Source organism: Cinclus cinclus, chromosome 9 (genome assembly GCF_963662255.1).
Source record: "Cinclus cinclus chromosome 9, bCinCin1.1, whole genome shotgun sequence".
NCBI classification, from domain to species: domain Eukaryota; kingdom Metazoa; phylum Chordata; class Aves; order Passeriformes; family Cinclidae; genus Cinclus; species Cinclus cinclus.
In genome coordinates this window covers 18,179,372-18,204,387 of record NC_085054.1, presented here as the reverse complement: position 1 = coordinate 18,204,387, position 25,016 = coordinate 18,179,372, and the positions used below count along the sequence as shown (strand labels likewise).

At 41.7% G+C, this 25,016-nt stretch overlaps 1 protein-coding gene across 4 annotated transcripts; it reads left to right on the top strand.

The window, feature by feature from the left end:
- Window positions 1-331: 331 nt before the first annotated feature.
- IQCB1 (IQ motif containing B1) lies at window positions 332-24,896 on the top strand. Of its 4 annotated transcripts, none has more exons than XM_062498395.1 (14): window positions 332-508; window positions 657-886; window positions 1,703-1,865; window positions 3,520-3,649; window positions 6,308-6,401; window positions 7,454-7,553; window positions 7,931-8,103; window positions 11,111-11,223; window positions 12,276-12,385; window positions 16,416-16,558; window positions 16,994-17,142; window positions 17,594-17,722; window positions 18,095-18,251; window positions 24,519-24,896. In XM_062498395.1, the coding sequence occupies exons 2-14, from the start codon at window positions 793-795 to the stop codon at window positions 24,662-24,664; spliced, it is 1,701 nt and encodes a 566-aa protein (XP_062354379.1). In that variant the 5' UTR covers window positions 332-508; window positions 657-792; the 3' UTR covers window positions 24,665-24,896. The 4 variants fall into 4 exon arrangements, with proteins under 4 accessions (XP_062354379.1, XP_062354377.1, XP_062354380.1 ...); XM_062498393.1 differs by lacking the exon at window positions 24,519-24,896 and adding an exon at window positions 19,312-19,924; XM_062498394.1 differs by lacking the exons at window positions 332-508; window positions 24,519-24,896 and adding an exon at window positions 19,312-19,924 and having other exon boundaries at window positions 585-886.
- The last annotated feature ends 120 nt before the right edge of the window (window positions 24,897-25,016 follow it).

The following is a 25,016-nucleotide window of genomic DNA, read 5'->3' as shown; positions in this document are numbered from 1 at the left end:
GCCACCCGCACCGAGCATCCCTCACGCCACCCGGGCCGGCGGGGCCCGCCCACGCGGGCTGCGATAGGCCGTGACGGGCCGAGCCCCGCCTACCCCAAGCTGGGTTGGTCAGGGAGCGCGTCCGTCTGTGGCTGTCCACCAGTGGGGTGGCGGAGGCGCAAGCCCGCAGGCGGATATGCAAATATACCCTCCTCCCGCAGGGGAGAGCGCTGGTTGGTGGAGAGAGACCGCGACCACACAGCTGTGAGGAGAAGGGGGCGTGGGGGAGGCGGCGGGATCGGCGTTCCGGTGTCCCCTCCCTCCCTCCGCCCGCAGTCGGGGAGCCCCCGCGCGGCGGTGAGAGGGGCCGGGGGCGTTCGTGGATCCCCTCAGAGCGCCCTGAGGGGGCCCCGCGGCCTGGGGGCTTCGCGGCACCGGCGCTGCCGCTCCCGGGGACGGTGGGGGCACCGGGGTCGCGCCGGTGGGAGAGGGCACCGCTCCCTCTGCCCTTTCCCCGGCTCTGGGTGAGGTGAGGCCGCTCCCGCTGCCCGCCACGTGGGGCCGCGCTCAGGCTGCCCCGCCGGAGGTGCGCCCTTGCCGACGGAGCCGGCCCGGCTGCCCGCAGCCTCGGCAGGGAGTGCGAATGGGACTCCCTCCATGTTTGTTTCCTTTCTCAGGGGGAGTCCTGCGGCTCGAGGCTTGCAGCTGGTGGTGCAGGAACTGGGATGAAGTACTGGCGTCAGGACCCCGCGCCTTAACATAAAAAGGAAAGAGGCTGGAATCGATGGTGGTGTGCGCCTCTGGCTGTTCCCTATGGCAGCGGCGGACCCTCAGGTCCTGGCCTTGGCTGCTCAGATCACTGAGAGCAGAGAACAGGACATCCCCCTGCTGCTGCTGAAGTTAAAGGGTAATTAATGCCGTTCCTAAATAAAAGGATGAGCTAGTGAATTATGGCCACTCTATGGCCTGTCCTTGCGTCTGCCTCCTTAAATACAGAAGGTTTTTCTGAAACTCTGTCAGGAAGGTTGATACAGCAGCTTTTCCTGAGAGTGACATTTGACTTGACAAAAATAAGGAGGAGGAACTGAGGAGCAAATGGACAAAATTTTTCTCTAACTTTCAGCTGTCACCCTGATAATGTGGGCTCTTTCCCTGCTGATACAGGCAGGGATCTTACACTTGGTCGAATAATTTCTCCCAGTGCTTTTTGGGCAGAGAGCCAAGGTGGTTGTCAGTATTTAGTTTTCAAATCTTAACATAAAAACAAGACCGTGAGCTCCTGTGTGACTTCCCTGTCTTTCCTTCTGCTGTACAGTCACTGCTTATAGGAACAGCTGAAACAAGTCAGGTCCTGTTCTAAATTGGGATGTAATTATAAGGAAGCTATATGTTTCCCAGTGATTGTGGTTATATCTAGCCTAGGAAATGCATACAAATGGTTCATATCCCAGGTAATGTATGTTTTGCTACTAAATATGTAGAGAGAAAATGGAAACCTAAGTTTAGTTATCCTTACCAATTGTCATTTAATCTTACAAATGAGTTGTAGCTGTAACAGTAAAAATTGCTGACAAAATATTTAATGGTCTTAGCACTTTTACGGTTACTTTAATCCTGGCTCTGTGTACATATACTCTTCTTACATTTTAGAAAAAGAAAAAAAAACCCTTGCATATCAGAATCTTATGTTCCTCTTTGTCTTTCTCCTGCTTTCTTCCCACAGGAATTTTAAGTAGTCCTTTCTTAGGATGTGAAGAATCAAATAAGATTAAACAAGATATATACGATTATGGTCTTACTCAGTACTGCTTGCTGGTCCTTAAGCAAGACCACTCGCAGCTGCATGGAGCCTGGGCTACTGCTGCCCAGCTTGCAGAGATACTAAGGTAAAAAAAAAGCTAACAAAATTTCTTCAAGTTTTCTTTCTGTCCTTTCATCTTGCTCTTTCTCTTTCCAAGCTGTAATACATTGGCTCCCTTCCAGAACAAGGCTTGTTGTTCAGGAAAGGCCAGGGTTAAAGTGCAGGGAGCAGTCAAGAGTAGAGGGGTCAGGCATAGCCTAATTGGTCCTTTTAAGTTTATTTGCATTGTGTTTCATTGAGCTGGGGGAACTGTATGGTGGGAACAGGGTTTGTGTCAGCTTTACCTTTTTATGTGGATAGTACTCACCAGTGCAACAGTTCTTGCCCAGTAATTATATAATTTTGAATTGTAGTTATTTAAAAATGTTTTTTGTTTGCTTAGATTTCATCTTGCGAAGATCTTCAGCCTGATTGACTCACTGCTTGGCTTGACTATTTAAATATTTATTTAATGTACCCATTTTAAGTATCTATTTACCTTTTTAAATATAATAGATGACACAGTTCATGCAGACTAGATAACGTGATGTAGTGATATTGTGAGAATGGTGTTGTAAATAAGAAAACTTTAAACTCAAACCCCCAGTGATCCAATCTCAATTTTAAATGTCAGGAAAAATAATACATTTTAAATTTTCCTCAAGTTGCACTTAGTTTTGGCTTAACTAGGGAGTAAAATTCTAAGGCATGAAGTAATTATATGACCATCTCTTATTTATGCCGTATCTGCAGTATGAATTTTTAATGCGAGGAATTTCAGTAAGAGATGCAAGAGTTATCACCAGAGTAGTGTGATACTTAAATCATCCCCTATAAGCTGTTTCAGTTGCAGAGAATACTGAAATTTATTGTAGCTGTAAGAATGTCCTTTTCTAGCTAGATGAATCTTAACTTCATGCCTAGAATTTGTTTTCCAAGGGCTTTGGTAGACAGCTTTACGTGTGTGTATTGTCAAAAAGCTAACATAGACTAGGTAAGATATCAGAAAGCAAAATTCGTAAGAAGTTAGGAAGGTTCCTTTGTTGCACTGGTGTCAGTGCTGAGTGCAGAATTGGAACAACTTACTAGCTGTAAAACATGCAGTTTCTTGTAAAAAGTCTTCCAAAAACAACCGACGTGTTGTGGTGAGTAAAATAAGAGCTGAGATCTGAGGAGCTGATTTCTAGCCCACATGCCTTCCTCAGTTTGAGAAAAGTTGTAGACAGTCTTGCTGAAGGTTTCATGGTTTATTTTTTTTACATATTTTCACTGCCTGATGTGCACCCCCTTCATCATTTGGCTTCCTTTATCAGCTTTTTTTTTCGACTTACTTTACCTTTTTTTCTTTTTATGACCATCAGAGCCCTTCCCTAGAATATGGAACAAGCCTGAACAGATTCTACAAAGCTAAAGGAGAAAGGCTCTTAGATATATTTTTAACTGAGAAATGCCATAATAAGTAGTAATGTGGTCTCCAACCTGTGAGTGGTTGCTCTTCCTTGGAGGCAGCCACCTTGGAGCCAGTCACAGCAGTGAGCTGTTGCTTGGGGGGGGGAAATTGTCCCATGCCACTGAAGCATTTCTCTGATGATGTGACATTCATTCAAAGTTGTTCAAACAGTCCTTTGACTATTCAGGTTGATTTTTTTCCCTTTTTTCTTTTTTTTTTCTTTTTTTCTTTTTTTTAAACTCCATTTCAGTCATTGTTGTGTAGGGCTAGAGGTGAAAGAAGATCCTGAGGAATTTTACAAGAAGTTTCTTCCTTCAGCTATAGACAGCCTGCTGGTTTTGGGAAAACGCTTACAAGCACGATTTATCCGAGCAATCAAGGTATTCAAGTTTCATAGTTAAAAGAGCAGAGAACACCTGCAAGCTTTCCAAGGTCACAGATTGGATAAGTAGAATATTATTCTAGGGACATGGTATTATGAAAATTTATTTTCCAGAAACTGCAGTAGCTTTTCTTATGCCTCCAAACTCTGAAACTGGAATCTGTCATTGTGCGGCTTTTGCTCCATGACTTGTGCAAAGCCACTCTGTTACCATAGGCCTGTTAGGATAGTGGCTACTACTTTTGACAAGTTTTGAAGGTAGAGGGAAGGAGTGTAATTAGAAGAAGGATTGGAGAATTAAAGCAGTATAAGAGGGGGAAAAAAAACCCTACAAAAGAGAGCATCCCAGTCACTGTAGTGTCTTAACTTTGCATGTCATTAGTTCAGCCTTCATAATGATGTATTTCTCACTAATTTTACTCAGCTTTACAAAAAATGGTTTAGGAAGTCTTAAGGTTTTAAATCAGATTTGTTGAGTTTGTTTTGTCATTCAATTTCTGTTGAATAATTGGCAAAAAAAAAAAAAATCCAGGAATGCTCACTGCTTCTGAACTTGCACATGGAGCATGCCAAGGGCAGACTTCATGAATTTATAGATTTAAACACTTTCTCACATTTTTATCCTTTTTTTGCAGTGAAGGAGGGTTTTGCTCAGCAAGGTTCCCTCATGCTTCTGCAGTGTTCTGAGCTCTAGAATCAGAAGGAAAAAAAACTCAACAAACAAAAACCCACGAGTAATTTGAATAACCAACTTAATGGATTCTGAGAGTTTCTTTTAATATTCCCATTTCACCATACTCTCTCATTTCTTGGCTCACTGACTTCTTGCAGTTAGCCAAAGTTTTCCTACAAAGTATTGTGATAGACACCACAGACAATTCTCAGAAAGCATCAGGGCAATAACATAGTTTCTGTCAGTCCAGTATTCGAGAAGTGCATTTACTGCTTAAGAAGGAAGCTTCCTAAATGATATCCCAGGATACTCTTATCCACAATATGTAATTTCCCCCATATTTTCTTATTTTGTCAGCCTACATGCTACTTGAGTCATGCTTGTGGGCAAAGATTTCTTTTGAATGCAAATGCAGTCTACATTATAATTAGTACTTTGGCTTTTAAACTTTGTGGTCTCAGAGGTGACTGGGCGCTCAGACTTGATGCTTGCCCAGTGGAATTTTGGAAATCCCACTCTACCAGTGGAATCTGAAATTTATTCTGCTTTCTTTTGCTTATTGTACAAGTTTTTGAAGTCAAGGGAAGTGGTGAATAGCTTTCAGAAACTGACATGTTACCAAAACACGGAGCAGATAATATTACAGCTTAACATATTATTGTTATTTTGTATCTCTCCTTGTCAGTATGGGCCAAATAGGAAGTTAAACCTTGACTGAGGGCTGAAGCTTCAGCAGGGATCTAGGAATAGGCTTCCCAGAGTTTCATTTCTGGAGGCTCAGTTAATATGGGATGTGTGACCGTGTGCTTTGTAACATTTGTCAGCCGTGTGGTACTGTCAAAAACCCTTTTGCTGTTTCACACACTGAGATTCCAGATTTCCAGTGGTCTGTGGCTCACACTTGGAATACAGGCTGGAATGTGCATTTATATGTACATTCACATGTTAAAACCTGAATTCCTACTGTTCATAGGGGAGCACTGGAGCATCTCTGCAGTGAAGAAAGGCTGAGAGAGATGGGGTTGTTCAGCATGAAGAAATCTCTGAGGAGAGCTTGTATCACCTCCCAGTACCTAAGCTACGAGAAAGCTGGAGAGGGACTTTTTACAAGGGCATGTAGTGACAGGATAAGGGGCAATGGCTTTATGCTGGAAGAGGGAGGTTTGAATTAGGTATTAGGAAGAAATTCTGTGCTGTCAGGATGGTTAAATACTGGGACAGGCTGCCTAGAAAAGCTGTGGATGTTCCATTCAAGGGCAGGCTCCATGAAGCTCTGAGAAATTTGATCAACTGGAAGGTGTCCCAGCCTATGGCAGTGACACTGGAACAAGATGGACTTTAGGTCCTTTCCAACCCTACGATTCTTTGATTGATTCTATGTTTTTTTCCAGTCCAGTGCTATCACAGGCAAGCACATGATGTAGTCTGGCAAACAGATCAAATTTCAGCTTTATTGTGGTTTGGTGTTTGCTCCCAGACCTCCAAATAGGAGATGCTTCTGAAGCTTCACCATACCAGTTATCAGGAACCTTTTTAATTTTGACTGTCTCCTTAGCCACTTTTTTTTTACCTTTTTTTTATTTCCTCTCTTTTTAAAAAAAAGTAATATATTTCCCACTTAGCACATTAAATCTGTGATACATATTTGCTGAGCTATTATTTGTCTTATCCTTCCTATGCTATCAAATATTTTTAAAGGAGTAAACAAGATTTCTCTCTCCTTGTTGTGATTTTTTTTTTTTCCCCCAAATGGATGCTTTTATTTTTTTAGTATGTTCGGATCCTCTTGATTGATCTCTGGCCTCCAAGGTCTTGAAAGTTGGGGTTTTTTTTACTAGTTCCTACAGTTTTACCAACCTCATTTGGAAATTTGATGGAGTTTGGTCTCCAGATTCCTGAGGTATACAAACTTTCCCATGACATCAAGATGGAGTCCTTACTGAAGATCATACATATGTTTTTCTCTACTTCTCTTTTGTTTAGGAGAAAGAAAAACAAGACTTTTTACACTGGTTCCAAATAGTAACTGATGCCATCTGCTGGCTGTTCGGTGGGCATATTCAACTAGCAGCATGTGGTAAGGGAAATGTCAACTCGCAGAACATCTGAACATTTATTTATGGCAATTAAAAGTATCAAAATTCACTCTTAAGCTGATCTCTACCTAGTCTTCTCAGCTGGAGTAGATGGTAAATCAGTCTCTTTAAGTAGTGAGCTCAACAGCAATATCTAAAATGGTAAACATCCACCAAAGGGAAGTATTCAAGTGTTCCCCTTCTAGTCTTCCAGAGATATATATTTAAAGTGTCATCCTGTAATTTCCCTTTGTAAGTCTGTGCCTTTTAAAAATCAGTTGTTGTTTTTTTTTTTCCAGTAAGAGACAATTGATCTTTTCCTATGTGTGATTAAAAGATGCAGAAATTTGACCAGGGTACATTGCTAGCCCTGATGAGTAGATAGAATTGAAGACAGATTTCTGAAGTTTTTGCCATGACAGGAAATTTTACAAATATCTAAAAAACTTCACTATGTAGTTTTGATCAAAATAAGCTTTCATTTAAACTGATCTTAAGCACACTGATTCTGAAAAGCAGAATTTGGTTTTGTTTCTAGTATTGACAAAAAACTAATGATCCTAAGATGTGTAAGTAAAAACACACATGGTCAGAAAAATTACTGAATACATAGTGTTACACTGGCATAAAAAGATGATGCTTTAATGACATCAGTGGACTTGCATTAAATAACCTGGGCTAACAAACTGTCAATGTTGAGGTCCTTAACTTTTTTGGATATTGTTGCCCCAATGTTAATTCCACTGTTGTTGTAAGAAAAGGGTACTATTGTAATATAAAGGGGTTTAAAGCTTTCATTCCCTTGCAACATCAGTGCCTGAGGGGTGTCCAAAGGCAGAAAAAACAGGATTCAGTGTGTTTTTGGAGGTTTGAAGTAGTTTAGTTATCTCAGTAAGTTTCAGTGTAAGAACTATAAATGAAGGAGTTTGTTCCAGAAACAGTGTCTGGTTTTACTTCCTGTGGCTTATGATGAAGTTTATTTGGTTAATGTTATTTTTAAGTCTGGTTCTGATTGCATGATTTCTTGTTTGCTTGTTTTTGGTTTTCTTTGCAGTACTACAAAATGATCGCTTCCTGCAGTTGTTAATAACAGATGATGTTGAAACAGCAATTATAATGATGTCTGTGTTACACAACATTTTGAGGATCAATAGGTTAGTTGTTTTCATATCATTATTTTTCTTTATAAATATAAAATGTAGTTCATTACTGCCTGGTAAAATAAAATCTTTTCAAATGCAAGCACTGTTGTGCTTTATTGTTTGGGGGTTTTTTTCCCCTAGTCTTTATAGTAGGAATTGAAAATACTAAAAAGCTGGATTTTTAATATTTTTAAATTGAGGGAGTGGTAATTGGTTAATTAAAACAGTAGTACTGCCTGGATCAGATTCATGGTCCAGCTAGCTAGGCATCTTGGCTTGCTGTATATAGCCTGACATAGCTAAAAATAAGTCACTGTTTAAAAAGTTCATGTTTTTTAATTAACACTTCAATCCTACTCCTGCTTTTTTTTTCTTTATTCTTTTTAAAGTTCTGTCTTGCTTCAAGTTGAAGAAGAGACCCTTCACTCTGTTTTGGATGAACTTGTTTATAAGCTTTCCTCTACCACCAATCCTGCTGTAGGAAGTGCTGCCACAAAACTGCTGTTGTTAGTGGCAAAATTTTGCAAACAACTTGTGCAGTTATTCACAGCTCGCTACAAAGGTTTGTGAATATGCATGGGACCAATCACTGAGCCTTCTCTTACATTCCCAGTGAAAATAAAAATACAGAGGTTTCCCATTGTGGTTCAATACCTCTCCAGTACAGGTGGTGGCTACAGTGCCACGTTGCTTTGTGGGTTTTTTTTTTTCAGTTTATTCATTTTCATTGCAGTTTAATGGACTGCACCACTTTGTTTTTCCTAGATCTATTTTCTTCTATGTACTGAGGACTCTGCATGTGGCAACTTGTCTTTTAAAGCTATTGTTTCTCACTTACAACCTGATGGACTTTTATTTCTTTCTGTTTCCCTGTGCAGGTTAGTTATTGAGGAATCCACTGGCAGGGTGCCTGTACTGCCACAGTCAGAAAGCCCTGTGTCAAATCTACCACAGTGCTAAGGCTCAGTAATCCAGAGCATGAAAGTTTTACTTAGAGGGAACTGCTGACCCTGGCTGTTGCAGGGTCTGTTCATCTGATAGATGGCTGTTTAGTTATCCAGGAGCTCTCTGTCTTTTGATATCCAAGTAATTGGAATGAACTCTTTCCAAGAATTCATTAAATTATTTTATCATTTTTTCTTGATGCCTTCAGATGATGAGGCTGAGTATGTATATAATTTGTTTTATGTTATTCATTCTTTAGTGAGGTGTCCCATCTAATGTTTCTGTCTCTAGCCTAGCAGGGAGATCCAGGAAACCCCTTTGTACTCTATTGTGCCCAGGGAGACTAAGGAACAGGTATATTGTTGGCCATGTCTTTTATGGTCTGGATGTTACTGTTGGTCAAAGCTACTTGTAAGCATCTGCGGTTCTTTGAGGACAAGGACAGTAAAAAGAGGGAATGCGAGGTAAAAATGTCCAATTCCTATTTTTTGCACTTGTGCTGGCTACTTACTATACAGTACCAGCCAGATAAATTACAGTACCAGGACCAGATGAACAACTTTGCCACCCCTTTGCCAACGGAATTGAGAGGAGGGATTCCTTGTAATATGGAATTAAGCATAGAGTGCCAGGTATCACATTGTGGATTCTTGGGAAGTTGCCGTGGTCTGATCATCCCAGCTGTAGAAAGCTGGCTTGTTTGAAGAGGTGCAGATCTCCATCAAAGGATGCTTTGTTTTGCTCTAGAATCACAGTATGCTGCAGTCATTTAGAAACTGTTCATCTCTCTCCTGTACCTGTTTCTTCTTTCCACTAAGAAAATTAAAAAATTGCTTTTTTCTCTATTTTTTTTTTTTAAAGCTAGAATCCTTCTGTTAGTTTTAACTCAGGCTTTGGAATCCTTTAGAGACTTTGAGAAATAAAAGCAACAAAGAAAGCATTACAGCATTTCTACCATTTGGCCATCTCACTGAAGTCCCTTGGCTTCACAGTGGCTCAGAGCTGTTGGCAGTGTGAGCTGCTTTGGTGTGAGCATTGCCAGTGAAGGCAGCCTGCTGGAGGTGAGGGCATCTCCAACACCAGCACAATCCCTGTGTCAGTTTTCCTGGAGGGCCTGGCCTTTTGTCCTGCATGGGTTAACACATCTGTGAAGCACATTGGAGGTACTCCCTGTCAGCAGCCAAAAGGTGCACATAGCTGTAGTCTGTACAGAGACTGGCAAGTGGTTGTGTCACACCCACAGCACTACTGTGAGGGAAATCTCTTGTGTAGTCTGGCTCCCTGCTTTTGCAACCCTGGGGCACCCACTGACTCCATTTAGAGTCTTGCCTGTCTCTCTTCTGAAGTGTTTAACTGTCACTGTTTTTATAAAATTGTGCATGTGGCGCCACAGATGTGCCATTTCTTTGTGCTCCAGATCCTGTAAGTACTGTGAGTTTTGGAGTTTCCCGGTAGTGAGAAGATAGTTTGTAAGGATAGTGCAGAAGGCAGTTTTCCTCAATGAATTACAGTTGTACTGATTGCCAAGAAGTGGAGACAGCCTTGCTTGTCCAGTGACGATGGGTGTTGTAAAAGAGTCAGTTGGAGAGCCAGTGTCTGCTGGTAGTTTGGGATGGAATCTGCTGACTGTGCTGTGAGGAGGTAAGGGACATGTGGACGTGCAAGGGACAGACAAGGTAAGAAGATGCTGTGTGAGGGACAGTCAGGGTTAGGTGGCTGGTAAGGGACAGCTTGGGGCTAGCCAGTCATGCAGAAAGAAGAAGGAAACTTGCAGAGTGAAGGAGTCAGTGCTGTGTGGAGCTGCCTGTGAGGAAAGGAGTCAGTACTGTGTAGAGTTGCCTGAGAGAAGGCATGGGAAGCTTTTAATCAAGGACTGATAATGGTGTCAGTCCAGCCAATCTTGACATAATTGCTACACTCAGTGTATGAATATGCTTTTGGACAATGATTTGAACATGGAAAAGTTACTTGAATCTGCAGTTCTTCAGGAGGCAAGCATGCATGCTTCCTGCCCTCCTTCCTCTTCCTGCCAACTCCCTGCAGAGCCCTTAGGTTCTGGGATTTGTCAGATATAAATGTTTTAGCACTAGCACATGTTACTGTCTACTTGCATTGGGAGTGTGTGTTTTGTGGGGGGTGCACAAGTGCTTTTTTTTTTTTTTTTTAAGCTACTGCAAACCCAAAATTGTCTCATGGATTGGATGCACATGCACTCACAGTTAAACTACGCAGTGCATATAAGACATCAAATAATTCCAGTTAGAAAAAAATAACTTTTATTACAAAAATATGAAAGTGTTAACAATATCCAGAACTTGTGTGGTGCTTTGAATTCTTTTTAGCACCTTACGATGAATTATGATAAGACCCTGAAAGTACAGTGGTAATTTGACTGTCAGTGATATACTCAGACATACAAAATCACTGGATAATACTTCTCTGTGATAGTTGGAGCACCAGATAATCTTTGATAAGATTATGCATTCACACTCAAAGATGGCTGATGGTCTTCAGCTCTCACCTTCCTTTGCACAGAGAATCAGATTTGATTTGTTGATTTGCAGTTCATTACTTTGAAAGCCTGAAAAGAATTAGCTAGTGAATTAGCTTCTTCTTTCTCCTAGGATTAAAAGGGCTTCTAAGTAAACAGTGGACTGGCAAAGGATTTGACAGGGAGGTCAATCAACTCTTGGACCTCCTGTACTTGGAACAATCCAGTGGAAAAGGAGGCATGCAGGTGGTCAAGTTTAATGTGACTTTCAGATGTGAAATCTTATTTATGTGTCATTTATGTACGTTTAGAATGGATTTACTATATGACTCTGTAGATACTTTTCAAAACCTGTGTTATTATTTCACTATGTTAATTTTTTAATTGCCTTTTGAAATTTATTTTATTGTGTTTTTTCTAAAACATCAGGAAATTGCTCAGTCATTAGGTATGGAACTGTGTTTCAAGAGATTGACTTTCTGTGCAAATTCACCATAGATTTCACCCTAACCATATGGTGAAAAGAATTAATTTTTTTGCTAATTATAAAATAACTGCATCTGCTTTTCTCACATCAGTGTTAGAAATTTAGATCTCTGAATTCTAGGCACCATTTACATAGAACTAAGTTATCTACAGAAAATGTGCAGTAAGAGCACCACCTGGACTGTGTTCCAAATAAGAGACAATGTGTGTTTAATGAGCATCTTAAAAAAATTTATATGCAGGTTTCTCAGAGACAATACATCACTGAAAATCAGTCATCTTTGCAGAGGCCTGCTTTCATCTTCAACCGAGTGGGGAATTTGTGATTCAGTTTGTTTGTGGGTTTTTTAAAAAAATCAATTTGAGAATAGAATTTATTATTTTTCATGTCTGCATTTCAGTGACTTCTGATCATACTGCAATGTAACATTTTTTCCTGTTGCTCTTTCTCCAAACATGTCTTTCTGTCCTCTCTAGTGTACGTATTTTGACTGAATCACCATGTGAAATATCAAGTGCTTCAGATGTTTTAAATACAAATTTCTAATATATATATATATACACATATATGTGCTGTGGATTCATTTGTTTACCACAGAGAGCATCAATACAGGTGATCAGATTAGCTGCTTTTGGGGCAAGTATAGAGTTCATTATAATAACTGTCTTGTAAGACCTTAAATTCCCCAATTTGATGCATTTGAAAATTGATGGGATTTGGCAGAATGTTGAGATTGTCCAGTTATGCATGCAGCAATAAAGTGTTATTATATGCATAGAAAATATTCTAGCAACTGTTTTATTAATTTCAGAACCAGCATCAAGCAGCTTCTATAATCCAGGCAGCGTGGCGGGGATTTCAGACAAGAAAAAGGCTGAAAAAACTACCCCAAGCCGTGATCACTTTACAGAGAAGCTTCAGGTAAACAGTATGACTTTGTGAAAAACAGTAAAGAATAGGATCTAGTACGAAGGTTTGGGTTGGGCTGGGTTTTCTCTCGTCACAAAGGAAGATGAAATGTTCAGGTCATCTAATTCAATGTCCTGTTTGAAGCACGCCCTGCCTCAAAATTGGATCTGGATGCTCAGGGCCAAATCCAGTTTCAGAGGTCTCCAAGGATGAGGATCCTACCATCTAACTTGAACCCTTTCCTTGTGCTGGATGATTTACCTTGTGAAGAATTGTTCTATTACAGGCAGTGGGAATTTCCTTGTTGTACTCTTTAGCACCTCTCACCTCTTGTGTTTTTTTCTGAGCAGCCCCATGAGTGATGTAATGCCAATGTGAGCCTCTTCACTACAGACTTTTAGCAGAAACATCCAAACAATGTGCTTTTTCAGCAGTACCAAGCTGCCACTTCTGGTGCCAAAAGCTCCAACTGTCCCTTTCCCAGCTGCCAGGCTTCTCCATGAAAAAAACTCACTTCTGTGGTGCTTTCATGTTTTCTCTAGAAATCTGTAGCATATGGAAAACTGAAAGTATGGTATGTGATTGTACTAAACAGCACTAGGAGATGATGTACTGGTGGTAGGAGAATTAACTGGTTCACCATTAACTTGACACAAAATTGCTCTGTAAATGACATTGGAGCTGTTGTGGAGCTTCCACATGCCACAGTGCTGCAGAAACCAAGGCCCATAGTACTTGCTCAGTGGAGTGCTTTCAGGACCTTGTTCTTCATTAATTTTTAAGTCTTTGGCTCTCAGAAGTAGAGTTACTTCAGTGACCTAGAAATAGTATCCTCTGCCTTGGAGCAGCAGAGGAGGAGGAAGCCATGTAAATAATGCTTGTCTCACTTGAATTAGATTGCAACGGTAATGTTAGCACATGTTAGGCTAACTCTTCTGAGAAATTTAGTTTGAATTTAACATAGGTTAAGGGGTGTAAATCAAGTGCAGCTCCACAGCAAGCTTTTTCAAACTTTTTTTTGCACATTAATCATTACTTTGTCAAAAGTAGATCTTATAAATCACTGTCAAACCACATTGCAGTGTGACCAAAGTAATGCAAAGCAAACAACGATGCTTTATTGTCTAGACTGGCCTTAAGAGAATATTGGACTATCTAAGGTGTAATCTTTAAATTCTGAAAGATTTGTGGCAGCAAGCAGTATGTCTGTTGAGTGCTACTGATCTCTGCACTTTAGTGCTGCAGTCAGACACCCTTGTCACTCAGTTTTACTCCACCATACACCTGAAGCTGATACTTCTTCCCTCATAAAGTACCCTGCAGGCCTGCAAGCCAAACTTGTAACCTAGAAAATTTGGATGATGGGCTAAGATGTAACATGGAAAAGCAGCCTGGAAAGGCTGGTGAGACTCTCAGCAATCACCAAGCCGCTTGACTCCCTTGTGTCATATCTTCAATTTTGTAAACACTAGTGTGTACCTTTTAAGTAGTTTTTGAGTAATTTAAATGGACTTTTGAAAGTGTTAGTTTAATATTGCGAGGAATGGAAAGTTATTAATATCCTTACAGTTGTGTGTGTTCATGGCTCACTCAGTCCCAGTGTACTGAGCAAATACAGTAACTGTACAGTTCCAGTGTTGGTTTTCTTCTGTCTACGTCAAAACATTACACTGAAAAATAGTGTTTGGAATACTGTAAATATTACTTTAGAAGAGCTTTTTAGAGGACTTTTTAAGTTTTAGCAGTCAGGTTCTGGTTCTGTTCATAGATTTATTTTAGAACAAGTGTGGTTATATACTGCCAAGATTGAAACTCCCAACTTTACTCACCTGCAGCTGCAGAGGAAGGTATTGAACTCCAGAAATTTCAAACTTTTGAAATTGTTGTTTCAGAAATGTCTCCTCTGAATGTTAAAGCCTGTAGTCTCCCCTTGAAGCTACTTCACAATCATATAGCTAATTGTATGACATTTTCAATGGCAATAATTTTTATTAATAATGCATCATAAGTGAAACCATTTTGCATTTCTAAAGAGATGACCTGAGGGAGGCTGCTCTCTGCCATGAACTGCAGAAGGAAGCTTGGATCTTATTCTGTGTGTGTTTTACTTTAGTTCAGAGGCAGTTCCCTGTCAGTGTGGTCTTATGCAAGCAAATATATCTTAACGTTACGAGAAACAGAGAATGAATGTGGTTTGCAGACTACATAGGAAAGAATCAGAATTAAAGAATTATTTAAATACCTGACATGCATTCTTTGTTTCACAGATGTACGTCTGAGATGTTCATTAAACATTTTTGTAGTTTTCAACCTACTGAAGTTGATGAAAATTGATGGGCAAAATATCAATAGATTTATCAAGAAAATGTTATCAAAGCTCTTGTTTGATCCTATGACTTCATTTGCCTTAGAAATAGAATATTTTTATTAAAATATTAGCTCTCTGAATTTAAAAAGTAAAAAATTGCAGCTGTAATTTGCAGAAAGGTGTGGGCTGAAAACCTTTAGTTTCCTTGAAACCATTCTGATGTAATCACATGTATCATGATCTGTCTCTGTAGGTAGGCGTGTGGGCCCACCTCAAGTCTGCATAGGAGGATTATGGTCTGTCAGATTGTGGTGGAGGCTTTTTTAGCTGTTAAGGTCAGATCTTTAAATGCAGAGCATCTCTTTTACACAACAGCTTCCATCCCAATCTCTCACAAACCAGTTGTTTGTGAAGTTTAAGTATGGTTGGTGGAAAAATTATAGCTCAATTTATACTAGTGATGGGAATCACAAATAGCTCACTTGTACTGTGGATCTAAAGGTATGTGCCATGCAGCAATAGCAGAATTGGACATTAGTTCTAGTCTGTGGACATTTTCCTTCTCTGGCATTCCTCATACCTCTTCTCTGTCCATTGGTTTTCTTTCCTAGTGCTTAAAGCACTTATTTTATTGTCCCCAGAAAAGTGGTAGAGGAGACCAGAACACTGGGCTGTGGGCCTAGTGGGGGTACTCAGGCCCTGAGTGGGAAAGGGGTTTTGCTGCAGTAGGATCAGAGAAGTCCCATTGTTACCTTGTTGTGGGGCAAAGCTGTATATTCTCAGCTCTCAAGTTACTGATAAGGTTGGGTCCATTGGGATGAGAAGGGGCAGTGAAGGGAGAGGGAGTTTTAGCTCATACTTCCTCATACTCCACTCCAAGCAGTCTCAGTAATTATTAGTATTATTACCACTGATACATCAATATATTGAGTATTTTATGTTAGTCTCTATATTGATATGTTGCTATGTATTTCATTGATGTACATGCTGTTATTTGCTTAAACACTCCAGGGCCAGTTGCAGAGTTTTCAGCTGTCTCATCTGTTTTCAGCTGTCTCATCTGTGAATCTTCTGCTGCAGGTTTTTCAGTGCACAGCAGGGCAACTTCATAACATGAAATCTAGAACAGATGAGGAAGAATTTGCAAGAAAATGCTTTCCTAGTGTTCTCTTAACAAAGTTGATGGACCAAATGTGTCAGTCTGCATTTCCTGGAAAAAAAAATATCCCTCCAAAATTAAGTGAGGTTTGTTAGCCAACATTCTGATCTACTCTTGCAGTCAGGACAAAAATAATTACATGTATTGTGGGAAGCAGGTGCCATGCATGCTGATGGATGGACTGGAAAAGGTGCATACTGGAGCAGATGGCTAATGTTGCTTTACCTCTTCAACAGATGATGGAATCAAAATTATTGTTCCAGTTCATTCTGGCGGTGAATGTCCTACATTAAGCATCATTCCCTTCAGAGTCCTTAGAATTTTATCCTAAGTAAATTTTTTACTTTGATTTCATAGAGTGGTTCAGAGTTTTTCATGGCTATAGATAGTGTGGTAATTTGTTTATTTACAGAAGACTTCTCATTGCTTGGTGTCATTCTGCAGCCAGCAGCTGGCATAGCAGATTGTTTTGTGGATTTTCTTTCTCAATGCTGGACCACTTAACACAAAGAAAGAGAGACACTTTAAAGAAATTTACAACTTAAGGTAATTGTTAGTGTATTTATGTATTGCAGAGCTAAACGGGAACAGGAGCTGCAGCATTTAACAAAACAGAAGGAAGATGAAGCTCTAAAACTGCAAATGCAACTTCAGAGACAGAGGGCCATGAGACTCTTCCATGAACGACAGCTGGCCTTACTGGAAGTTGTCCATGCCAGTATGATTTATATTCAACTATAGCAGAAGATTAAAGTGTCTGGGTCTCCTTAGGAGCAACTTCCCCAAATCTGTTTCCCAATCTTGCATGTCTATTTGCACTGTAGTCTTACTGTCTCCTCTCCTGACCCAATTATCTGAAAGAGAATGTGCTAATTCCCCCAGGGCTCAGTAACTACTGATCAAGATCTGCTGCCTGTAAATGGTGCAGGAGAAAGGGAGAGACAGTTTTCTTCTGTTACAAAGCTCCATTACAGCTATGATCGGCAAGACCTGACTCACAGCTAGAAGCCCCCTCTTTCTTGGGGAAAGAAGGGCCTTTAACTGAGAGCACCCAAGTTTTTTTGGTACTATTGAGTTTGAGGATTAGCAATGTAAATTGTTAAGAGAACCTAACCCACAGTCTTGTAATTGTGGGGTTTTGTTACCTTTGTAGGTCGGGTGAATAAATACATGCAGGAAATGGAGGAGAAATCAGCATTAACTATCCAGAGGTTCTGGAGGGGTTATAGAGCAAGAAGAATTTTTCATCAGCAGAAACAGTCTCTTAAGGAGTATAAGGCAGCTGTCATCATTCAGAGAGCAGTAAGTATTTGTACTTTGTTCTAACAGTAGGTAGGACTGAGTGGATTATTGTGAAGCTTCATAAAACTGTTTATTCTCCTACTGTCAGTGTAGCCATAATTTATTAAAAAAATTACTCAGGGGTGATAGTCTAGAGCCACAAGTTGCTTTAAAGGGTTAAACTGTGTATAGGCTACAAAGCCTAACACAGTATTGTAACTAAAATATAAAAGCTGCTTCTTTGAAATCCAGGATTGGAATGTCACCATACTACAGATGAGTCAGTAACTTATTATGAGTGTTGTTACTTACTATTTAGTGTTCATGCTGACCTTGTATGTTGTCTTTTCAACATCATAGTTGCATTTAGGCTTTAACAGATGCAGTACTGAAACACTTTCACTGATTTCTTCCCGCTTTGTTTGTAAACAAGACTTCCTCTGATTGTCATTCTCATATGTTCCTTACAAAGGCTTGTAAATTCTTGGAGAAACGAAGAAGGAGGAGACCTCTCTCTCCTTGGAAAGAACCCAAGGGACTGAGTGATGAGCAGAGACTAGCTTTGCAGCAGAAGGTGGATGACTACATCAAATTGCATCCGGTCTGTTTCTTAGTCATTTCATAATTTCCATTAATGATGCAACATAAAATACTGTAGGGATTAAATGTATTCAGCTTCATCAATTATGATCAAGATAATTCATTTGAGGTACGTATGTATTAACCTTACTTGTTTGACAGCAAGGCACTAGGATATTGGGGATTTCAAGCATTAATAAAAAGTGTCAAAGCAAACTGTAACTGGAAAATTTATATACATGATAATGGATAATTTTGAAGAGAGGTGTAGAGGAAGCAAAATTATGAAGTTAACAATTATGAGCAGAATTTGCATTCCTTGGTTAGGCATTATTCTGTCCCCAGAAGTTTTAAAATAACCAGCTCCTAATGGTAACAAACTTTTTTCCTCCAGGCTTCCCAAATGTCAGAAGAAATGAGTAAAGAATTGCACATGCAGGCTCAGGCAAAGCTGGCACAGTTCCTGTTGAGGAGCAGGCTGGATCAAAGAGCAGCACAGCGAAGAGAGGCTTTACTAGCTCAGGTCAACACCGATGTGGAGCTGCTAATGAGTAAGTGACTCTGCTCTACCTCATGGCTTTGATTACCATTTGGATTAAACGAATAAAGAGGAAAAATTAGAATGAGCAGTAGTAAAGCCTCATTTCAAAACTGAAATACCTTTGTTCCTTTGCCATATGCCTTATCTTGAGATCCAGGCTTTGTTAGAGATTATCCAAGTGCTGCTGTAGGTTAAGGATAAACACCTGTTTTTCAAGGAGCATTTTATTCTTCTGCTGAAAGTCTCTCTCTGATATGCTCACACGAAAAGCAATGGCCCTGTAACAGGCATTAGAATTTCTTAAAAGGAGGTCTCACACAACATATTCACCTGCATTTGTTTTGCTTTGGTTTGTTTTCTTGTGTTGTAAGTAAGATGCTGGTTAAAAGACTCTCACCCCTTGCAGCTAAAGAGGGAAATCTTTAGGCTGTTTTCATTTTCTCTGGCCTGGCTTTAAGGGAATTCACTACTGTGCTTTTGTAATTCCAGACAAGTGGCTGTATAAAAGAACAATAGTAGCAAACTGCAGCCACCAGAGAGCACCCAAGCCAGGCAGAATCCAGCAAGTTACTGAATTCCATTATTTACTCTGTCACGTGCTGGGTCACTGCAGCTCATCACTCCCTGAGTAGGCAAATCAGCAACACACACTGTGCCTGGGTCCCCCAAGCAGGGAGACCACAGTGCTGCTGCACTACAGCAGTGGGAACACCATGCTGATGTCACCCTGCACCAGGAGCACTGAGCCCCAGTAGTGACCAGGAGATCCTCTGAGGTTATACTTCCACAAGAAGTCATTTTGGTGGATGCCACCACTGCACCTGAAAGATGTAGTCCATCTTCCCCCTTTCTTCTTGCTACCCCATTATGTATTTTATTTTTTTTTAGATAGGCTTTTATTTGGATTGCATCTCCAATCAGATTTGATCTATCGTGTAGTCATAAAATTGCAGTGTCAGCATGGGGAAAAGAGTGACCTAGGACAGTGGGAGGGTTGCATTTATTTATTTATTTATTTTTTAATAAAACCCCAAACAAAATACAGAAGACTCTTCTCCTTGTTTCTGCAGATGCTCCAGGTTTAGCAGAGATCACAGAAAAAGATCTTGGTGCTTTTAGGAGTCGATCAATCCCTGTAGCTACCAAGGCAAGACAAACCCACAACACTATGTTAAAATACACTCGTTGGCCATGGTGGAAGAAACTTGGAGATGAGTTTATTCAGGATGATGTAATTCCTGATGATGCCATAAACACAGAACTGGAAACTCTCTTTATTCAAGGAAGGAAATCCTTTTAGGTAACAGGAAGAAGAATTTAATGTTCAACCAAAGTAATATTTAGCATTATGCACTCACTTGTGTATGTTTTTAAGGAAGGAAAACATTTGAAAAAGACCAAGGCCTTATTTTTGTGCATTTTCCTTAGTAAGAATCCCTTCCTGTACATCAACACTTGGACCCTACTGATTGTGCTGTTGCAAATAGGATTTAAATACTGTAATTGTAAATGCAGGTATTTTGTAATTTGTATCTCTTTAAAAGTAATTTCATAACTTTTGGCTTTTCTTCACACTTACTGTTCACTCTGGGACGTGTAAAGAATCTGGCTATTGTAAAAGCCTGGAATTTTATAGCAAAACACTTATCAGGTGATGTGCTTTGAAATAAAGATGTGTCCAGAACAAACGAAGATACCAATAGGAAATCATGCAAATGCAAGGAAGACTGGGTGCTTTCTCTATATTCCTCCTGGACTCCCTGTCCTTGCTTCTACCCTCTGGATGTTTCCTTTTGTTTGAGTTTGTTCAGGAGCTCTTTGCTCATCCATTAAGGCTTCCTGGTGTTTTTGTCTGGCTTCCTTTTAGGATGCATTGCTCCTAAGCTTAGAGAAGGTGTTTCTTGAATATTAAGCAGCTTTCTTGGGGCCTTGAGGGCTTTGTCCCAGGGTACTCCACCAAGTAGGTCCCTGTAGGAGCCAGTCTGCTTGACTGAAGTCCAGGGTAATGAGCTTGCTGTGCAACCTTCTTGCCACCCTTGAACTCCAACACTTCATGGTTACTGCAGCCAAGGCTGCCCTTGGGCTTCATGTTCCCAACCAGCCCCTCCTTGTGGATGAAGACAAGGTCCAGCATTGCTGGACCTCTCCTTGTTGGTTCCTCTGTCTTGGACAAGGAAGTAATCAGCAGTGCATTCTGGGAACCTCCTGGGTTGGCTGTCCCCTCTGTTTTGACCCTCCAACAGGTATTGGGGTGGTTGAAGTACTGCATGAGGACTGGGACTTGTAAATGTGAGGCTGTTCCTGTCTGGCTGTAGAGGACGCTATCAGTTCAATCTTCTTGTTTGAAGCAAACCCCTACTAGAATGTCACCAGTCCCTGACCCATAAGCTCTCAGCCAATGTGACCATCTGGATCATCAGCTCTGTCTTCTTAAACCATGCAGAAGTTGCTTCATCCAGAAAGATCTCCAGCAGAGTCTGTGCAGTCACTGTGACCTGGAGCACCTACAGCCAAGAGCTGAAGGGTGCTGCCTATTGATGTGTCTGGAATAGGAATTTGAGGCTGTGGTAATGTTATAGCTACCCGTGCTGTTTTTCAGGTGAAAGGCCAGAGTCTTCGAAGTTAGATCTTGCCTCAGTGCAAAGGAGAAAAAAGTACAGTGGTTTCTGCTGGTTGTATGTGGGCAGCAGTATGGGTTCAGCCTGTTTGTTTTCCATTCTCTCTGGAAGGCTTTGGGTTTTAATTTTAGTGGAGATGAATGGAAAACAAATAAATAGAAACAGTGGGCGGAAGACCAAGCCCATTCAGATGCAGCTGATACATGGAAATTAGTAACTGGAGGGCTGCCAGGAGGAAGAGCTATGCTTTATGTTAACTTTTTTCACAGAGCTGTGATTTGAAATCCACTGAACTGGCTCACACTTCCTTTCTTGGACAGTTAACTGATGGAATAATCCATTAAGTATTTGCTAGGGTAATTGCAGGTGTCTGTTGAGTTCCATGTTATTCTGCACAGCTCTGCTGTGTTAGTTTTGAACCATGCCCATAACAAGACAAACTACAAAAGCAGAGGAGCTGGAGGCAGTCACCAAGTGCTCCAGGGAATGGAAGCTATCCCTCAGCAGCCAAGCTCTGGCACTGGACACCCCAGCATCTCTGGATGAACTGCAGCAAGCCAGCTTTTCCCTTCTAAATACCCGAGTTCTCTGTGCACATCATTGTCCCCTCAGCTGTGCAGCCTCTGGCCCAAACTCTTGAAGCAGAAACCTCTGCTCTTACATTTATTCTTAATAACCCTTATCCTCACAGCTCCTTAGTGCAGGGCAAAGATCACAAAAGGGCTTTGCTGAATGTATCTTACTTAAAGAGCTTAGGCCCCATGGCCAGTGTTAAATACCAAGTGAATTAGAGAGCCAGCTTCCCAAAACTCCACTTAGGGTAATGGCCTCTGCCACTTGCTTCTAGTGGAGTGAATAATGAACTCCCTCTTTGGAATATGCAGTTTGCTAAATCATGGGGGTTTTCAAGTGAACAGAGAACCTAGTAGAAGCTGCTGTTTTGCTGGAGGAATCCAAGTTGCTGGTCAGGCAGCACAAGTCCTTCTACCTCACCACAGCCATGACAGAAATGCTTTGTTTTAGTTTCTGCTTGTGACAAGGAGATCACAGTCACATCCATTTTACAGACCAAGGAAACTGAGGCAAGAGAGCCATGAGGGAGCATGCCTATGGCTATCCATAGCTGTATACTTCCTGTTTCTGTCCCAGGCAGAGCAAGCCAGAAGGGGGCACATGCTGGGGTGGAGGTGGGAGATGTTCTTGGATGCCAGTTGCTGTGACCAGTTCAGAACCTGGGACCAGTAAAAAGAGATTCCCAGCCTCCTCTGATACCCTACTTGGCTCACAGTGGGAGGGATTTGGCATAGTTTGACTCATCCTTTTTTCAGGTCTTTCTGCACCGCATGCAGGACTTGTTGCTGGCATTTTATTTCACTGCAGCTCCTCCTGGAATAAAACACTCCTACCTTAATAATGGGAACAGATGTAAACAACTGAAGTCACCTCCAGCTTGCTACCAAGTGAACAGTCCTGGGTTATATAATTGCCAAAAAAAAAGACTGTAGGAGAGGCTATGAGCTGCACTGGTCCAGTCCTACTCCTGCTTTCTGGTTTGCCACAGACCATGGGCATGCCCAGAAAGCCTGGAGCTGTTATTTAGGAATAAACCTACATCATGGATGCTCCAGCCAGACAGGAAAAGGGGGCAGAGTTTGGTCATAGCCAGCAGACCTGGACTGTGCCTCTTTGGGTAGCAAGCAGGCTTGATTTGGCAGGCTGAAGACAGACCCTGCTCACCCAGAGGAATTCTGGGGGTGCTCTCCACACTGGCGGGGTGACATTCCTGGAGGGTCCCTGTGACAAGGCAAGGGGCAGAAAGCCCAAGCTGCAAAGGCAGTGGTGCTCAGGTCATTAAAAATTGATGCTGTCTAAGCTGGCCTGTGGGGGCGATTGAGCTGAATTGCAGGTTTCTGTTGCTGTGATAAATTGGACCAATTTGTCATGTGGTTTTGTTTCTCTCCTGAAGTAGAGCTATACAGGAGCATTAGTGCTATGGCTTCAGCTGCAGCAAACAATCTGGAAAACAAAATCCTCTGGTGGATATGGATAAAATGGAAGCAATGGCAACTGTTCTTCTGCCAAAGGCGCCACCAAAGTCATGGAGCTGGAAGAAGGCAGCAAAAAGAACAAAACAAACAAACAAACAAAACATTACTCAGCCCTTTCAGAGACAGAGATGAAGTAGTGTCCTCTGCTGGCTCTTGCAATTGAGGAAAATTCCTGTTTATGCAGACGGATAGTTTTTTTTTAGCTGTAACTGGACTCTGCAAACAACAGGATGTTCATCTCCAGCAGAGACAGAGGCATACACTTGAGACTGTGCCGCTAAATCCAAGGGCATCTCCTGGCCTTTCAGACTGGCTGTAACAGGAGCTTTGAGCTGAGGACAAGAGATAACCCTGATGCTATTTCACCCCTCGCCTCTGAGTCTTCTACTGCCCATTTCCATGGGAGCAGAATCTGGTACAAACATCTGCTCTCCACTGCAGAGTATCACATATATCAAGTACAAAGAGAGACAAAAGCTTTCTCCAAGTAGCAGAATTTGGTCTATTTATAAATTAGCATGAATTGGAAAATGCAGCTTGTTGCAGGGAGATATGCAAAGACCATCACAGTAGGTGTCCAAGTTCTCCTTATCATCCTTCTTTACAAGAAAATAACACCAGGTCATCCCCCAAGCATCCTTGTGTCCAGTGAGAAACCCTTTAAGAACAAGATTTTTTACTAACATGAGCAATATATGGGCCCAGATTGACCAAGGGGAACTAAAGGACAGCTGCCTCCTGTCCCTTCTCCCCTGCTCTCCCTGAAAGTAGGGCTAGGTTTAGCCCAGGTGCCTTCTTGGGACAGAATGGCAAAGTCTTCCACATGATGACTAAGGACAGGATAACACAGCTCTGGCAGTTTTTCTCAATTGTGCCAGAGAACATCTCTGTAACCTTGAGCACATTCTGTCTCTGTCTTTTCCTATGACCCATGTGGCTTACTGAAGAGGTTTCAGAGGTTTTATTTGTAATTTAAGAACCTTCAGTGGAGGATGCTGTGAGCCCAGTGCCACTGAAATCCCTTTCTACTAAGGTTAAATAGGAGTTTGACAAACTCCAGAAAGAATAAATAAGTTGTGTAATAAGGTGTTGAACACACAGAAAAGAGTTCAGGGTTGCTATGCTATTTATTTCTCTCCACAATCAACTTTTCAGAATTTAGTTGTTTTCTAATTAATGTCCTCAAACAGAAACAATGCCTTTCCTTAGGCTGGATCACTTAACAAAACTCGTGAATGTGAGCAATTCTGGTCAGGGACTCTCCTTTAAACATGTCTCACCAGTCCAGAACCTGCCTGTTCAGAACGAGATGAACACATGCACACACCTGTAAATCTGGTAACAAGACCCAGCTCAATCTAGTATCACATGATAGAGCCAATGAACTGCGGCACATAATCCTAGTAGCAATCAACATAACTATTAATTTTCCAAGTCCTTACTGACTGAAAGGGAAGAGGATCAAGCTGTCATGGTTATCCCTAAAATGAATGGTCAATTAAAATAGTTGTAAATGCAGGATACAATTCGTCCCTATGCCCGGGAACAGGGATAAACGGAGGCGTTACCACTGTCTTGGCTTTATTCTCACAGCAGCTCCCCTTTTTCCAGAGAGACTGCCCGTCACGTGTAAGAGCCTGTGGAGGCTGATGCAGGAAGATAGGAGAGTCACCAGAGCCGTGCTTGCTGTAGGACAAAAGAACGTGCGATCTGTGACCGGGGAGTCCCACCGGGGAGTCCCGAGGTGGCCAGTCTAAAGAAACGCTACCGGATATGGAAAATGAGGGATCCCAAGCACCGTAAGAGGAAGCCGAGGGCTAATCGAAGGCTCGCTAGCAACTGCCCGGCACTCTGGGGAAGGAGGGGCGCAAGGGTAGGGAAAGGGCGGCCGCCGAGAGACGAGCGCCCTAAAGCCGAGGCTGCGGGGCCGCCTCTTTTCGACCCTGCCCTGTCTCCTCAGCACCGCCCGCTCCCGGCCCCGCGGGGACGTCCCGCCCTCTCCCCTCAGCCGCTTGGGGGGAGCACTCCGGGGACCCCTCGCTCCGTGCCCTCAGCCCGCTCGGGGCGGGGCTCTGAGGCCGGTACCTCGCCCGAGCCGCGCCCGCCGTT

What these genes read in the sequence shown, in the direction of transcription:
- IQCB1 (XM_062498393.1), top strand. Translation starts at nt 793, where the DNA reads ATGGCAGCGGCGGACCCTCAGGTCCTGGCCTTGGCTGCTCAGATCACT. An exon ending in TATTCAACTAGCAGCATGTG is followed by an intron (nt 6,402 to 7,453) that starts GTAAGGGAAATG and finishes TTTTCTTTGCAG; the next exon opens with TACTACAAAATGATCGCTTC. An exon ending in GTGGAAAAGGAGGCATGCAG is followed by an intron (nt 11,224 to 12,275) that starts GTGGTCAAGTTT and finishes TATTAATTTCAG; the next exon opens with AACCAGCATCAAGCAGCTTC.